This window comes from Oncorhynchus nerka, linkage group LG23, assembly GCF_034236695.1.
Source record: "Oncorhynchus nerka isolate Pitt River linkage group LG23, Oner_Uvic_2.0, whole genome shotgun sequence".
Classification (NCBI taxonomy): domain Eukaryota; kingdom Metazoa; phylum Chordata; class Actinopteri; order Salmoniformes; family Salmonidae; genus Oncorhynchus; species Oncorhynchus nerka.
The window spans coordinates 23,027,795-23,044,508 of record NC_088418.1 but is presented as its reverse complement, the minus strand read 5'-3'; the positions used below and the strand labels follow the sequence as shown (position 1 = coordinate 23,044,508).

At 42.1% G+C, this 16,714-nt stretch overlaps 3 protein-coding genes across 3 annotated transcripts in view; 2 read left to right on the top strand and 1 right to left on the bottom strand.

The window, feature by feature from the left end:
* sema4gb (sema domain, immunoglobulin domain (Ig), transmembrane domain (TM) and short cytoplasmic domain, (semaphorin) 4Gb) overlaps nt 1-4,228 on the top strand; it is a 37,019-nt gene extending 32,791 nt beyond the window's left edge. Inside the window, 1 exon segment of the mRNA XM_029629313.2 lies at nt 687-4,228. The gene's annotated coding sequence lies outside the window, so the exon portion shown is untranslated.
* A 159-nt stretch (nt 4,229-4,387) lies between these two features.
* mrpl43 (mitochondrial ribosomal protein L43) lies at nt 4,388-5,852 on the bottom strand. Its single transcript, XM_029629312.2, has 3 exons — nt 5,582-5,852; nt 5,318-5,424; nt 4,388-4,955 (listed from the first exon to the last, which is right to left on the bottom strand). Exons 1-3 carry the CDS (start codon nt 5,710-5,712, stop codon nt 4,738-4,740), a joined length of 456 nt encoding a protein of 151 aa, XP_029485172.1. The 5' UTR covers nt 5,713-5,852; the 3' UTR covers nt 4,388-4,737.
* Nucleotides 5,853-6,046: 194 nt separating this feature from the next.
* On the top strand, nt 6,047-12,332 carry twnk (twinkle mtDNA helicase). The gene is made up of 5 exons (XM_029629311.2): nt 6,047-6,103; nt 8,307-9,697; nt 9,942-10,182; nt 10,276-10,525; nt 10,851-12,332. Exons 2-5 carry the CDS (start codon nt 8,332-8,334, stop codon nt 11,232-11,234), a joined length of 2,241 nt encoding a protein of 746 aa, XP_029485171.1. The 5' UTR covers nt 6,047-6,103; nt 8,307-8,331; the 3' UTR covers nt 11,235-12,332.
* The last annotated feature ends 4,382 nt before the right edge of the window (nt 12,333-16,714 follow it).

Sequence of the window (16,714 nt, the reverse complement as noted above, 5' to 3'; positions counted from 1 at the left end):
TGGGCTATAACAAAGACGTGCCATCTCCCATTGGTCATTATAATAGCCGAGCAGAACCTGGTTGTTTAGAATATTTATGCAGAATGATATGTGTGTCATTACACATGCAGTTTTCACAAGGTGTCTCGGTGGAAGTGTAAAAAAACACAATGGCACAGGAGCGTTATATGAATGTTGTTCCAAAGCTAGTCTACAGCAGGGCTCAAAAGCTAGTCTACAGCAGGGCTCAAAAGCTAGTCTACAGCAGGGCTCAAAAGCTAGTCTACAGCAGGGCTCAAAAGCTAGTCTACAGCAGGGCTCAAAAGCTAGTCTACAGCAGGGCTCAAAAGCGAGCCGGATGAATGTGTTTTGCTTATCTTATTATCTTTTCATGTAAAATAAGTAATGACGTATCGAAAGTGCAATCACACAAATGAGGGTAGTTGAGCGTGTTCACTCAGCCTATGAATAGAACATTCAAAGTTGAAAGAACAAACTGGACATTTATGACTAACTGGGCCTTTAAACTGCAGGGCATGTCATTTGTCATTAGAGGTGATTCATTGATGTTGTCACGTTACGTTTAAAGTTTTAACAGAGAGAAGTTAGTTTAAAACAAAAAAAAAACAGACATGCTGTATATGTAGAGTGTATTGCTGCCATATTAAGTCTTTATGCCTGCTGTTTTATATTGCATCTGTCTTTAGATATGCAAGAAGCCAGATCACATTGATCTCAGAAGAGATGGAGAAGATGGATGGAAGAAGGAGTGTGTGAGGAAACCTGATGATCTGAGCCAATGACTGCTCAACATACACAGAAGGACAATCAGCACGTGAAACCTCCAATGGCAGAGGACTTGGATATGGTTATTGTAGTGTACTTACTACTTACTTGGAAAATATGCTGGCTACTACAGTCAAATACGCACCTCCAGTATATACTGTATGCCCCCATAAACATTGTGGAACACTTATTTCAACAAACATACTCGCTCACGTCATACTGTACAGACATGACAACATTCAGATGGAGGTTTAGACAAAGGCCCAGTGCAGCCGTTTTTATCTCAATATCAAATCATTTCTAGGTAACAATGAAGTACCTTACTGTGACAAAAATAGCTTCTTAGCAAAGGGCAATTTCTCAAGCAAGAATGTTGCTATGACTGTCTGGGAGTGGTCTAAGTGGGGAGGGGGAAACTAGCTGAAAACTAGCTGATATTGGCAGAGGTTTGGAACTCTTTCCTATTGGTCTAGTAACTATGATGTCACCAGGCAGGCCAAAACTCCATCCCACCAAAAAAGGCTAAAAACTCAAGGCAGGCTTTTCAAACAGCTCTTACACTAAAAGGGAAGGATCATCAATGTCACAGTATTATTCCAACCTCAGTGTGGAAATACAGTATAAATAAAACAGAAAAATCACATTTTTGACTGCACTGGGCCTTTAACTCCACATCACCTACAGAATACATTTGAGTTAACAATGACTAAATTATTCATTTGCGTTATACCTCTTGCGAGGACTTTTCTTGCTCTGTACATAAGGAGATTTATAATACCCATGTAAAGTGTTACATCAATGTGTTACATACATGTTATATGTTGTTTTCTGGTTTTCTGGCTCGGTGTAGATATGACTACTACTTCACAATCTACTTAGTATTTTATCAGCCATGTAATTGGCCGTGTCATGTGTAATTCTTTGGCCATCATTGAACTTGAGGAGAAAATACAATTCTCATACAAGTACCAGTCAAAAGTTTGGACACACCTACTCATTCCAGGGTTTTTATTTATTATGACTATTTTCTACATTGTAAAATAGTAGTGAAGACATCAAAAGTATGAAATAACACATATAGAATCATGGTAACCAAAAAAAGTGTTAAACAAATCAAAATATATTTGAGATTCTTCAAAGTAGCCACCCTTTGCCTTGATGACAGCTTTGCACACGCTTGGCATTCTCTCAACCAGCTTCATGAGGCAGTCACCTGGAATGCATTTCAATTAACAGGTGTGCCACGTTAAAAGTTAATTTAGGCCTCCCGAGTGGTGCAGTGGTCTAAGGCACTGCATCGCAGTGCTAGCTCTGTCACAACCGGCCGCGACCGGGAGACCCATGGGGCAGCGCACGATTGACCCAGCGTCATCCGGGTTAGGGGAGAGTTTGCCTGAGAGGGATGTCCTTGTACCATCGTGCACTAGTGACTCCTGTGGCGGGCCGGGCGCAGTGCACGCTGACATGGTCGCAAGGTGTACGGTGTTTCCTCTGACACATGGGTGCGGCTGGCTTCCGAGTTAAGTGGACATTGTGTGCAGTGTGGCTTGGTTGGGCTGTGTTTCGGAGGAAGCACGGCTCTTGACCTTCGCCTCCATACAGGAGTTGCAGCGATGAGACAAGACTGTAACAATCAATTGGATACCATGAAATTGGGGAGAAAGGGTTAAAAACCACAGAGTGAAGGAAAAGCAGCCAACAAGTGTTCAGCATATGTGGGAACTCCTTCAAGACTGTTGGAAAAACATTCCAGGTGAAGCTGGTTAAGAGAATGCCAATAGTGTGCAAAGCTGTCATTCAGCATATGTGGGAACTCCCTCAAGACTGTTGGAAAAACATTCCAGGTGAAGCTGGTCGCTACATTGAAGAATCTAAAATCTATTTTAAATTTGTTTAACACATTTTTGGTTACTACATGTGTTTTTAGTTACTTCCATGTGTTATTTCATAGTTCTGGTATCTTTAATATTATTCTACAATGTAGAAAATAGTACAAATAAAGAAAAACCCTTGAATGAGTAGGAATGTCAAAACTTTTGAATGGTACTGTATGTTGTAACTGTTTTGTGCAACTACCCGATAAAAACACTATTTTGCATCAGATTGACTGGAAATAATCCTGTGTGTCAATGCCCAAGGGCGAAGTCAGTACAGTACAGCATTATGCAAAACATGTTCCAACAGCGTCCTTTTGTCTCGACAGCATGATACCCAATAGTATTGCTGTTGGGTGATGATGATAATCAAGGCCTTGGTCATGTTCATTAGGACACGCAATGGAAAATGTTTTATACAATGCAAAGACAGGTAGTCCCTCCCTATTTTAGTCTGTTTTCATTTGTTTTGGAACCTAATGAACACGACCCTGTTTTCTCCACAGACTGCTCAACATATCATTGTGAGTAATTCACACATATGATTGTGACAGGGTATGGGGGTACAGCACAGGCTGAAAGACTGGTGGGAAAAAAGGCAAGTCTGAGTGGCGGTCTAGGGCCGTAACTAAGCAACAGCAATCTTTATTTAGAGCTTTTACACCCAGTGTCAGTCAAGCTCTGACAGTTCTCATCGGGGGGAAAATGTGATTTGAGAACTCTACTCTGGTCAGTCTCTGCTGCCTGTAATCGGTGTGTGATAAATAATTATTTATGTTAATACTAGTGGCAACCCAACTCCAATCAATAGAAAAAACAGCAGTCTGTTCAGTAGATGTTCTTAGGATAACAGACTGTTATCATTTTTCCCAAATTAAATAACTAGTATGAAGTGGATTCTATTAAGGTTAACATCATCTCCTGTTTTAAGTCCACCCTACATTCTGACAGGTAACCGTCAAAAAACATACCCGAATGAAGAGGCACAATTTTACATTTTTATCAATTGTTTAAACTATAATCTAGAACACTGACTTCACAGCCGGAAAAACGTAATGCCATCCTCTTTGGTCACCAAACAAATTGAGAACACATGACTGTAATTGCTTTGCAGTCACAGGTGCACTTCCTCTTCCCTTCCACACTCATGACTCACGCACCCTTTGCATTTTACACAATCAACCTTCGGATTATACTATTTCCTTTCCTGTGACCAGTCACACGCAACCTGTCTGGAACTCATCCATCAAGTTCAACCAGAAATCCTATCTGACCACTTCTTTTACAGCACCACCCACAGCTATGTTGTCATCGGCAGACAATCAACACGGCGTTCATACAAGACATGCTTAGTCAAGTCGTTGGGAACATTCCCTGTTCTCTTATTGTTGGGTAGCTGATAGAGACGTTCAAGAGCCATATGTTTCTGGGTCATTCCACAATGTTTAGATGGTTTTGGAGATTGGCAGACATTTTCTAAGTTGAGATTCTGTTTGAACTGTGGTGTAATGGCAACTTGAAAACACTGCTGTTAGTATAAATGAGTACATATGCTACATGCCATGGAAAATAAACATCTCTACAATGTGTCTAGGATTGTCTGTCGTAGTCATCTGTAATTATTTTGATGTGTCTTTCAGAGAACTCAGTCGACTGATTCAAACGCTTGAACAGTTTAAATGATCATCCACGTAAATACCTCGCAGGGTCTTAAATTAGCCCCTCCCAAATGATCACAACTTAGTCACTTCTGAGTCTAAAACATTGACCACTTTATTCTATTCGTAAAACACAGCTGTAGTGAGCAGTTTGAAATACTTGTTTGGACACAAACTGTTCTGTATGCACGCCACTGATACCAGTTGACAAGCCTCTGATAACTGTGCAAAATTCATTCAAACGAAAAGGGCAGATATGCTATAACATATCTGGTGATTCAGGTGTTTCAGAAACACAATGGCTTGTCTGCCATGGAGTTGCTCTGGACAGTTCTGTGGAGAGTGGACACCTGACCTGTATTCGTTGTATTCGTTCTACCACTGATGAGGGTGACGATAACAGACAAAAATATTGCCAGTATTATGAGGTTTCACAGTCTTTAGTTGGCCTGCTGTTTCTGGGGTCCGATTGGTCCAATGGATAGGGGTCGGTTAGTGAAGGGATGCCATTGGCCCTGGATGCTGGGGCTGTCTGTGTGGATGGGCTTGCGGATACGGATGATATCCAGGCCAGACTGGTTGGTCAGTTTGGTTATTAACTCTGCGATCTGTTGAGACGTCTTGCTTGTGATGGCTTCCTCCTTCACATTGCCGTTTACTGCAGGAAAACACAAGGCACATTCACAATTCCTCGAGATGTGGGATGTTTTGATAAAATGTGATCTGCATCACATGAATATCCAAACTGCAATAATCACAATGTAATGTAAAAATGAATTTAAAAAAATGTATATACAACGACATTGGTTTTCACTGCACAATGATCCTGGATCACACTCAATGACAGATCATGAACGGTTTGGCTCTAGTGCCACCTACCGTAATGTTTGTGTAATGCCGCCACAAAAATGTGACGAGTTCATATTACTGTAGCAGTGAATTCTGATATGGCGGAACAATATTTAATACATCGACGTGAACATATTTCTCCATACAAAATATCACTTAATTCACACTTACAGTATTCTGCAACAATTTTAGGGATCCTGCAGGACTGAGGAGATACGTAGACAACGGTTCCAGGGTTCTTTTGGGCAAAATCCACCACTCCTTCTTCGATGAATTCCCTAAGAAAGGATTTGTTGATAATCATTTACATTTAATTAATTTAGCAGATGCTCTTATCCATCCAGGTGGGACAACCACATATCACAGGCATAGAAAGCACACTAGATAATAAATGGTAACTAATCACAATATGCTAGATAGCTTTATGACACTAACCTGGCTCCCAGAGAGCTCTGTCCATTCTTGGAGAAGATGAGGGAAATGCGCTTCATTTGACAAACATACCGACCCACCCCGTTTTGCAGAACACTTTGTAGGAAGCGACTCGGGGTGCCTCTAGATGTCATTTTCAATATTGATAAATACTTTGACCTCTATATAAATGTAAAATGTGTATGTTTTTTAACTTCCATGGACTAAGTAGCTAAAGGACGATTTGACGGGCATGAGAAGAACATGCAGTCCGTCAAGTGAAAAGTCCGGGCGGAAAGACAAACACAGGAATCAATAAATGTTGAATTAATTTATACATGTTATACATTTGAGTTGGATATTCTATGTAAAAAAAAATCAAATATGAATATAAAATAGATTTACCAATCACAAACTTACAATCAAAGCGTTCTCTTTGTATGATTTGTGTATGCGATTAGAATACTGGTTTGATGGCTTTGTTTCACACGGACGTATTTTTATAACGCAACAAAAGCATGCATGGAAGAAGAAATGTAAGAAAAGGTTGGTGCAGCATTATAATTTTAGTTTAGTTTGAAAGAATGTATGCGGGGATGCATATCAATAGAAAAGGTTAAAGCTACCGCAACCTCGCTTTTGTCCACTTCTGTCTTCCTTTTTTTGGCCTCTTAAATCACGTGTCAAACGCATTCATGCAGAGCAGAGTGTTTGCGGTATGTCGCTCCTCCCTTCGTCAATCAAGTAACGTTACATGATTGATGAATTAAGGTCACTGATTAGTTAAGAACTCCCCTCACCTGGTTGTCTAGGTCTTGAGTTTGACACCCCTGTAAAAATGTTGCTAGCTAGCTTAGGTCACAAATTACTCACGTCAGTTAGCTAATTACCACAGCCACTAAGTCCTAAACCACACCAATTTATACCATTTATCTTCTTAACATGTGATTTTAACTTAACCACACAGCAAACCTTATGACTAACCTTAAATTAAGACCAGAAAGCTACTCCCCCATGAATGTTTACAATATAGCCAGTGGAAACCGGTAGTTAGCTGATTAACAACAACCAGCATCTAGTGCAGGGGTTGGTGACCCTGGTTCTGGAGTGCCACGTGTTATTGATTTAACCGACCTGGAAGACCAGGTGGGATACATTTAGGCAGTAATTTAACTGATCAATCGTCTCAGTTGGTCAGAAGTGTGGTGCCCAGTTGGAACAAAATCATGCAGTACCTGCGGCCCTCCAGGAACAGTTGCCTACCCCTGATCTAGTGGTTAATGTACAGCAGGGTTCCCCAATTGGCGGCCCGAAATAGATTTGATTTGGCCACAAGTTTTCTGAACAAAGTAAATAACACAAAAGACAGAAATCCCCAGGAAATCAGTTCAAAGCCATTTTTATTTAGGAAATCTGTTCTCAAGTATTTCCAGCATAAATAAAGAGACATAACTATGGAATTGTAAACAAATGTTATCAAGAAATTATTTTATTTTTGTCAAATACTAGCTAACTATATTTGTTTGGGCTTCTTGTGGTCATTGTACAAATTAATTATATTTTCTAGCCATGGTTTCCATTAGGAAAATGTGGCGCCGGACTGGGTGACCCGGAAAATTTAGATATACCGGCCATTTGAGATACACTATATATACAAAAGTACATTTAGTGAATTGAGCAACATCCACTGCAGACAGGTGTATAAAATTGAGCACACAGCCATGCGATCTCCATAGACAAACATTGCCAGTAGAATGGCCTTACTGAACAGCTAAGTGACTTTCATCATGGCACCGTCATAGGATGCCACCTTTCCAACGCGTCAGTTTGTCAAATTTCTGTCCTGCTAGAGCTGCCCGGTCAACTGTAAGTGCTGTTATTGTGAAGTGGAAACATCTAGGAGCAACAACGTCTCAGCCGTGAAGTGGTAGGCAACACAAGCTCACAGAACGGGACTGCTGAGTGCTGAAGTGGACAGCCTAACATGCTTTTCAAACAGTTGGAGACAGACAGAACGGTGTGTTCATAAAAGTTCAACTTTGCTAGCTAGCAAATAGATCCAAGTTGGCTAAACTTGAAATATAAAGATTAGCTGGTTAATCACTTGATTTTTGTTGAGACCAGTGTTAATTTTCTATAGCCAGATGCCTGCTACAAGAAGTTAGTGCATTATGCATAGTTCTAGTTAAATTTGTAACAAAAAGGGAATTTTCATAGATACTTGAAAGCCAAATAAAAAGCAGGTTAAACTATTTTGATGAAATAAATTCATTTTTAGTGGGTCTTATGGTTGTGGAAGGCTTGTGTGTGTGATAGTTGTGTTGGATAAATAAGATACATGATGAATTACGAAAATACACACAGACCAATTCAATTCCACTAAATAATGCAAATTAACCTATAGACCAACAAGCATGAAGGTCAAATGTATTTACATCAACTGGTATTTCCATCAATGAATAAAAAGCATTATTTTGCCATGGATTTTTTTCTGGTCATTTTGTTGAGCAACAGTTTTATTTACCTGCTTTTCTTTGGGGGGGGGGGGGGGGCAAAGGCCGGCAATTAACGGCTAACGTAAACCCTGGTTCCGGCCCTGACTATACACTCAATTAAAAAAAATGTCCCGCGGCTGAATGTAGTTGGTATCCCTAATGTACAGTATGTAGCTAGTAGCTTGCGAGCTAACTGATTAGCGTAGCTATGTTTTTCCTTGCTGGTTGTGTAATCCTTATTTGGTATGTTTCAGGTCCAATGTCTTGAACAGGTAACAGATGTGGATGAGCTGGTTCCTGAAAGGGACCACCTGTCTCTTGCAGGTGGCAGCCCGCAGCACCCCAAGGCTCCCTCCCCAAAGATGCCTCTCTTCCTCCCTTATCAGAGTCCTAACCAAGCCACACACCCCAAGATTTGCTATTCCTTCATACTATCCTCAGGGACAACTATGGGGGATGTCATTGCCAATCAGTTGTACCAGGAGCTACAAAAAAGATACCAAGTCTATCCTAGACTTTCCTGTCGACCCTATTACAGTGACCGATATCAAACAATATCTACGCTCTAAAGACATCCCATTCCATGATGGCTACAGCTGCTTGCACGCCCCCAGCATGTTCCTGGACTCGGCTATGGGTGTCCCTGCGGATACAGGGAGGGAGAGCTTTACAATGTTCATTGACAAAACCACAGGCCAATTTCTGTGCAAGGAGACGCTGGTGGAGGGGAGCTGGGAGGACCTGCAGGACTGCCTGGAGGTGATGCAGAAGGAGGGCCAGGCCTCCCTCAGCCCTCACGTGCTGCTGGGCTACCCCGAAAGCCTGGAGGAGCGGGAGGAGAAGGAACAGGAGCTCAGGGAGGTGCAGAGGATCTGGTCCAGTGCCGTGCCCTTCTCAGACCTCCCTGACGAGGAGGCACAGCTAGTCAAAACCATGTTCCAGATCAGCAAGATCTCCAACGCCACACTCAAAAAGTTTGCGGTGAGGTTATTCAAGCCCACCAAGAGCCTGGTGTTCCCCTGGTTTGGTGGAAGGGACTCCAGCCTGCGGGGCGTCAAGCTGCTATCCGCCCAGAGCATGGAGGGCGGAACGGTGGCTTATACCGAGGCCACGGTGCCCAAGGCTGGCTCCTACCACAACCTGTTTGGACTGCCTCTGGTGGGACGCATGGACTCTGAGGTGGTGCTGACAGGCCAGGAGGTGGATACCCTGGCAGTGAGCCAGGCCACAGGCCTGCCCAGTGTGGCTCTGCCCCGGGGTGTTAACACCCTGCCCCCAGCTCTCCTGCCCTACCTGGAGCAGTTCAAGCGGGTCACCCTGTGGCTGGGAGGGGACATGCGCTCCTGGGAGGCCTCCAAGATCTTCTCCAGGAAGCTGGGTCTTAAGCGCTGCTCCCTAGTGCGCCCGGGGGAGTTCCAGCCCTGTCCTCTGGAGGCCCTGTTCCAGGGCAGGAACCTGGCCCGCATCGTCAAAGCCTCCATCCCCGCCGCCCACAAGTCCATTGTGTCGTTCAGGCAGCTCAGGGAGGACGTCTACGGGGAGCTTGCCAACACGGAACAGGTGGCTGGGGTGAAATGGACCAGGTTTCCAGAGCTCAACAGGATCATGAAGGGTCATCGCAAAGGGGAACTGACAGTCTTCACAGGTATAGCGTATAGTAGGATGACATATTGTCATTTGATCATGTTGTTCTACACAGACGTATATAGCTAGTTATGGTAGAATATGCTTCAAATTGGGGTTGATTTTTAACCTGACACTAGACTGAGAATATTGCTTTACTGTGTAAGTCAAAACAAAAGCAAATGATCAATCTGCTACCAGACTATGTTGATCGTGGCTCTAACTTTAATGTACCTCTCCTCCCTTTTTTTTCTTCTCCCTTCCAGGACCCACGGGCAGCGGCAAGACCACCTTCATCAGTGAGTTTGCCCTGGACCTGTGCATGCAGGGCGTCAACACGCTGTGGGGCAGCTTTGAGATCAACAACGTGCGCCTGGCCAAGATCATGCTGACCCAGTTCGCCATGCAGAGGCTGGAGGAGAACCTGGACCAGTACGACTCGTGGGCCGACAGGTTCGAGGACCTGCCCCTCTATTTCATGACCTTTCACGGGCAGCAGAACATCAAGTGAGTCCTCTGAAAGTGTTGAGTGATGTGTCAATCTGTAGATGTACTGTACAGCTTGAGTTGTATATAACTTCCTCCTCTCTCCCTCTGCAGAGCTGTGCTGGACACCATGCAACACGCTGTCTACCTTTACGACATCAGTCACGTGATCATTGACAACCTGCAGTTCATGATGGGCCAGGAGAACCTCTCTGTAGACAAGTTTGCCGTCCAGGACCACATTATCGGAGCTTTCAGGAAGTTTGCCACCAACAGCAGCTGTCACGTCACTCTGATCATTCACCCCAGGAAAGAGGAGGACGACAGAGAACTACAGACAGCGTCCATCTTTGGAACAGCCAAGGTGAGTACAGGGTTAAATCTAATACTGAATCATGTCAATATAAATGTAGACAGATAAATATAACGCGGCTTCCTTGTTTGCCTCTTTAAAGCATTGAGTGCTTTCATTACACCTGTCATTCTGTTGGGCGCATCGCTATGTTTGATCGATAGGTGGTGCTTGTGACAACGTTATCAAAAACAGTTCCATGTACTGTATATGTATTAGTTTCACAGGCCCGCATTCTTTTTCAATCAAAGAGATTCACCACAACACACATTGTCACCAATGTATGTTTAACCTATATGTGTTGGTACTAGTAACCTTTGAATCTCCTGTCTACCAGGCCAGCCAGGAGGCAGACAACGTGCTCATCCTGCAGGAGAAGAAGCTGGTGACATGCCCCGGCCGGAGGTCACTCCAGGTGGCCAAGAACCGCTTCGACGGAGACGTGGGCATTTTCCCTCTGGAGTTCAACAAGGTCTCGCTCACTTTCTCCGGCCCAGTCAAGGGCAAGCACAAGCTGAGAAAGGTCAAAGGTGACAAGGGGGAGGGGTCAGATAATGAGGAGTCTTTAGGAGAAACTCTAAAGAAGGAGGAGACAACGGTTAAAAAGGAGAAACTAGTGAAGTTGGAGAGGCCACCCAAAGCTACCAAAACTCCCAGAGCTGTTAAGAGTCCTGCAGCAGGGAAGGGCACACCAGAGGGCGAGGGGAAGAAACAGCCATAGAGAGAAGACTTCACTCATTGATCTAAGCAAAGAACATTGTCTCAGTGTATAATGATTTGAAATGACAGAAAGGTATTGGGCCTTCATTTATGGTACAGTATCATAAAAGGAAGGAAAATGTATTGCTTAATATTGATGATTTGTCACCTGATTGGAAAATGTGCTTACTTATGTCACAGAAAGATGGAATGAAAGATGTTATCTAAAGGAGAAAAGAGCTGTGTAAAATAACATTGGTATGATATGTTGATATGTTGGATGTTGGCAACGAATGACCATTGAAGAGTACAGTATTGGCACTTGAAGTAACTACCCAGTGTTTCCAGATTTCTATGAAATGATTATTAATACTTACAATATGAGGGAAATAGTTTTCCTTACAAAAATTGTAATTAAGTAGGTTGAAAAGCAGCTTCTTTTTTTTTGGAATGGTGTAGGCATATAATGGTCATAAGATATTCATTCAAGTAGACCACTGATTGGCCAGCTCATCCTCCTCTAAACCACTGATTGGCCAGCTCATCCATCTCAGGGAGATGACATCATATTCTATGAGGAAATAGCAAGCATTTTGAAACTGGATGTTTGAGATGGTGTTATTTTGTTTTTTCTTCAATTTATGCATTGGCCACAAATGCAAATATAGGACAAGTCAACAACATTATTTGCATATGAGTTAACAGAATATTAACTTTAAAAAAAAGTGATATTTTCACTGGGCAGCTCCTTTTAAAATAATAGTTGAAAGATAGTTGACTTACCGAAATGAAGTTCTGACAGTATTTATATTTCTACTACTACTGTACTGTTATGTCTGCTTTTTCCCCACTCAAAGGTGGTGAAATTCCGTTAAGCTAAACTCCGTTAATCCAAACCCTTGACTGTCCATGTTATTACATGTATTGCTATATAGTAACAGTATACTGTCATAACAGGAGCTAGGACTTCTGAGGTACAATATTCCACAAGGATAAGCACCATCACTGTATGTGGATTGTTGCAGAATGTGAATGTTACCCTCTACTGAACACAGATATAGTGCTGCTGCTTGTTTGCCTCATTAAAACGTCAAGCGCTCATGTGCAATTCTGATCCCTAGAGGGTGTCTGTGATTCATCCAAATAGTGTCCGCTGTGAGTTGCCATGCATACTCATGAGTGATTTATTTACAGTAGGCCTATGTAGCTAACCTACAGCGTAGTACGTTTATGTAATACCAGCGTCCAGAGGAAAATAATCAGGTTTGTGCCCCCTACTGAAACATTATCCGACACCCCTGATGTACTGTGTCCCAATGTCATAACAGCATTACATTTTTAAACCGACCTCGACGCAGACCATGCGTTCCTACATTAGATACTCACTAAAGAACACTCAATTATTCCTTAACTTGCATTCCATGTCAGGGATTCTCATGATATTCAGATTGATGTACAGCACAGGGATATCGGGGTTCATAGTATTGTTCCTCTTCTCTCAGGATTGAAATGATAAGACTGTGGAGTCTGTCAGATCCACTAGTGGTCTTCCCTACACATAGCAGTCCTAGGAAGCTCCTGGCTGGCAAGACACACTGTTTAAACACATGGCCTGCAGTCCACCTGAGCTCTCTGGGCAGCTGCTGGAACTAAAATATTGTTCTTAGCACAGTGAATCATATCCCCCCCAAAAAATGGTATTGTGTTCTTGTAGTCTAGCCACAGAGTCGCATGCTGTACTTGGCTTGAGAGGTAGGGAAAACCAACAGGATATCATCCACTCATTGCTAAAAACAAGCGATGGACATGGGAGTAATTTTAGTGTGACACATAGCTTTGCTGAGACAGCAGCAGGGGAGACAGTTTCTGGGCAGATTTGGTGCTAGGTTTTTCATTCCATGATTTCGCCCCTCGGTTCTGAGGTTTTTCTTAATGTGCCGTTTTCATGTGAATGCTTTACTGCTGTCGAAGTAGGCTACAGGAACAGAACATTCCATAATGATTCCAGGCTGTGTGGTTCTGGGTGTCTGGATGACAGTGTGGGTGTGGGACATTGGCGTTAAAAGAGTGGTTGAAAGAGGCCCTTTGTGCTCTCTGGGCGTTCCTGGATGGGGACGGCGGCTCCATCACTTGCCAGCATCGGCTCCAAGGGGTAGGAAACGTACACAAACGCAACTGAATGCATATGTCACATACACATGTTTCTACGCACACATGGTAAAAAAACAGTCATTACCGTAGTCAGCATTTGTGATAATCATACATCCATGAAACCCTGAATGGTTCACATATGTTTTCTTCTTCTTCGTGTAACAGTTATATATTGCATTTCAACAACCATGTTTATCAATTTCCGCAAGATCACATGGAATAGAAACCTGCTGTTGAATGGACTGAGTACATAGGAAACAATAAGCAGTGAATAAGAGGAACTATGATCAGGTATTGATATCCCCAGTTCCTCAAAAGTCCTGAAACTTTGTTGTTTTGATTTCTGATTTGTTAAATCTGATCTGAGCTCTGTGCTCAGTCAACTTACTGACATCTGGAGAAGGAGAGGAGGATGGAACACATCAGAGCAGCAACTTAATTATGGAGGAGGCAAAGCACGAGATCTTTGTAACCACAGGAATTTCACTTATCAAACTCAAGTGTCTTGACTGTTTCAGAATATAAGGGAAATTGGCAATAGCTCATAATCTCCTCACGCAAATGTAAAGGTTTATCTTCAGAGAGCTTATACATTATGTACATGTACTGTACACTTCATCTAACACAAGCATAGAGCCGTGCAGATATAGCAGGAGTCTCAACAATCTCGTTTACCCCATGAAGCCTCTATACTGCTCTTTTCTAATACAAGGTTGGTGGGGATGGATATGCAGAGTTCTTCGGTCCATTAACTCATTTTGAGATCAAGGCAACTATGTGGACAAAGCTGGAGGTACAGTGCCTTACAGCCCAAATTTAAAATGGAGGAAATTTTGATTTTGTGTCACTGGCCTACACACAATACCCCATAATGTCAAAGTGGAATTATGTCTTTAGAAATTCTTACAAATTAATAAAAAATGAAAAGCTGAAAAGTATTGAATCAATAAGTATTCAACCTCTTTGTTATGGCAAGCTTTAATAAGTTCAGGATTTGCTTAAAAAGTCACATAAGTTGTATGGACTCACACTGTGTGAAATAATAGTGTTTAACATGATTTTTGAATGACTATCTCATCGCTGTACCTCGCACATACATCTGTAAGGTCCCTCAGTCGAGCAGTGAATTTCAAACACAGATTCAACCACAAAGACCAGGGAGATTTTCCAATGCCTCGCGGGAAAGTGAACTTATTGGTAGATAGGTTTTTTTAAAATGTCACTTCAAAGATACAGGCGTCCTTCCTAACTCAGTTACCGGAGAGGAAGGAAACCGCTCAGGGATTTCACCATGATGCCAATGGTTACTTTAAAACAGTTACAGAGTTTATGGCTCTGATAGGAGAAAACTGAAGATGGATCAACAACATTGTAGGTACTCCATAATATTAACCTAAATGACAGAGTGAAAAAAGAAGGAAGGAATAAAAATATTCCAAAACATGCATCCTGTTTGCAATAAGGCACTAAAGTAAAAGTGGAAAAAATGTGGCAAGGAAATGAACTTTGTCCTGAATACAAAGTGTTATGTTTGGAGCAAATACAACACAACACATCAATGAGTACCACTCTTCATATTTTCAAGCATGGTGGTGGCTGCATCATGTTATGGGTATGCTTGTCATCGGCAAGGACTAGGGAGTTTTTTGGGGTGGATAGAAAGAAATGGAATAGAGCTGAGCCAAGGTAAATTCCTATTTCAGTCTGCAATCCAACAGACACTGGGAGACAAATTCATCTTTCAGCAGGACAATAACCTAAAACAAGGCCAAATATACACAGGAGCTGCTTATCAAAATGACATTGAATGTACCTAAGTAGCCTAGTTAAAGTTTTGCCTTGAAAATCTATGGAAAGACTTGAAAATGGCTGTCGAGCAATGATCAACTACCAACTTCACAACCTTTCAAGTATTTAATACAAGAATCCAGGTGTGCAATGCTCTTAGAGACTTACCCAGAAAGACTCACAGCTGTAATCGCTGCCAAAGGTGCTTCTAACATGTATTGACTCAGGGGTGTGATTACTTATGTAAATAAGACATTTCTGTTCTTTCTTTGAGTTCCTTCCTTCATTACATCTAGATCTTTTATTTCTCTCTCTTTCATGATCCTTCCTTCTTCATCATGACATTAATATTTCAATTAAACAACCTGGTTTCTGCTTTACACTTCAGGGAATTTTGTTTTTGTTTCATACTGTGTGCTTCCATCTATATAATATATAGAATAAAACTTGTTTTTTTTTGGCATAATTACATTAGTCTATTTCTCTGTGTACTTCATGCTTAGGAAGGGCGTTATGCACCCCAAAAATTTGATGGGGCACAAGGTACGTTAGGATGGCTGGGGGATGGTCCGGAGGGGGCTATGCCCCTCATCCGTAAGTTGGAGAATTTTGCACTTTTCAACACCTGAAACAGCTTTTTTTCCTGCAATCTAGAGACACAATCATTATGCTTAATTCTATGTAAAAAAAACATGTATATTTTTCTGCATATCTAAGCATACCACTCAAGCTGTCTGTATCCTCCTGACTGGTGGTTATTGTTTTATTAAAGAAACAAAATATGCTTCTCTGCATCTCTGCTAAAATCTGGGTAAAAGATTTAAAGGAATGTACAGTGCCTTGCGAAAGTATTCGGCCCCCTTGAACTTTGCGACCTTTTGCCACATTTCAGGCTTCAAACATAAAGATATAAAACTGTATTTTTTTGTGAAGAATCAACAACAAGTGGGACACAATCATCAAGTGGAACAACATTTATTGGATATTTCAAACTTCTTTAACAAATCAAAAACTGAAAAATTGGGCGTGCAAAATTATTCAGCCCCTTTACTTTCAGTGCAGCAAACTCTCTCCAGAAGTTCAGTGAGGATCTCTGAATGATCCAATGTTGACCTAAATGACTAATGAGGATAAATACAATCCACCTGTGTGTAATCAAGTCTCCGTATAAATGCACCTGCACTGTGATAGTCTCAGAGGTCCGTTAAAAGCGCAGAGAGCATCATGAAGAACAAGGTACACACCAGGCAGGTCCGAGATACTGTTGTGAAGAAGTTTAAAGCCGGATTTGGATACAAAAATATTTCCCAAGCTTTAAACATCCCAAGGAGCACTGTGCAAGCGATAATATTGAAATGGAAGGAGTATCAGACCACTGCAAATCTACCAAGACCTGGCCGTCCCTCTAAACTTTCAGCTCATACAAGGAGAAGACTGATCAGAGATGTAGCCAAGAGGCCCATGGTCACTCTGGATGAACTGCAGAGATCTACAGCTGAGGTGGGACACTCTGTCCATAGAACAACAATCAGTCGTATATTGCACAAATCTGGCATTTATGGA

What these genes read in the sequence shown, in the direction of transcription:
- mrpl43 (XM_029629312.2), bottom strand. Translation starts at nt 5,712, where the DNA reads ATGACATCTAGAGGCACCCCGAGTCGCTTCCTACAAAGTGTTCTGCAA. An exon ending in CAGAGCTCTCTGGGAGCCAG is followed by an intron (nt 5,425 to 5,581) that starts GTTAGTGTCATA and finishes ATCCTTTCTTAG; the next exon opens with GGAATTCATCGAAGAAGGAG. An exon ending in TAAAATTGTTGCAGAATACT is followed by an intron (nt 4,956 to 5,317) that starts GTAAGTGTGAAT and finishes GTTTTCCTGCAG; the next exon opens with TAAACGGCAATGTGAAGGAG.
- twnk (XM_029629311.2), top strand. Translation starts at nt 8,332, where the DNA reads ATGTGGATGAGCTGGTTCCTGAAAGGGACCACCTGTCTCTTGCAGGTG. An exon ending in GGAACTGACAGTCTTCACAG is followed by an intron (nt 9,698 to 9,941) that starts GTATAGCGTATA and finishes TCTCCCTTCCAG; the next exon opens with GACCCACGGGCAGCGGCAAG. An exon ending in CCATCTTTGGAACAGCCAAG is followed by an intron (nt 10,526 to 10,850) that starts GTGAGTACAGGG and finishes CCTGTCTACCAG; the next exon opens with GCCAGCCAGGAGGCAGACAA.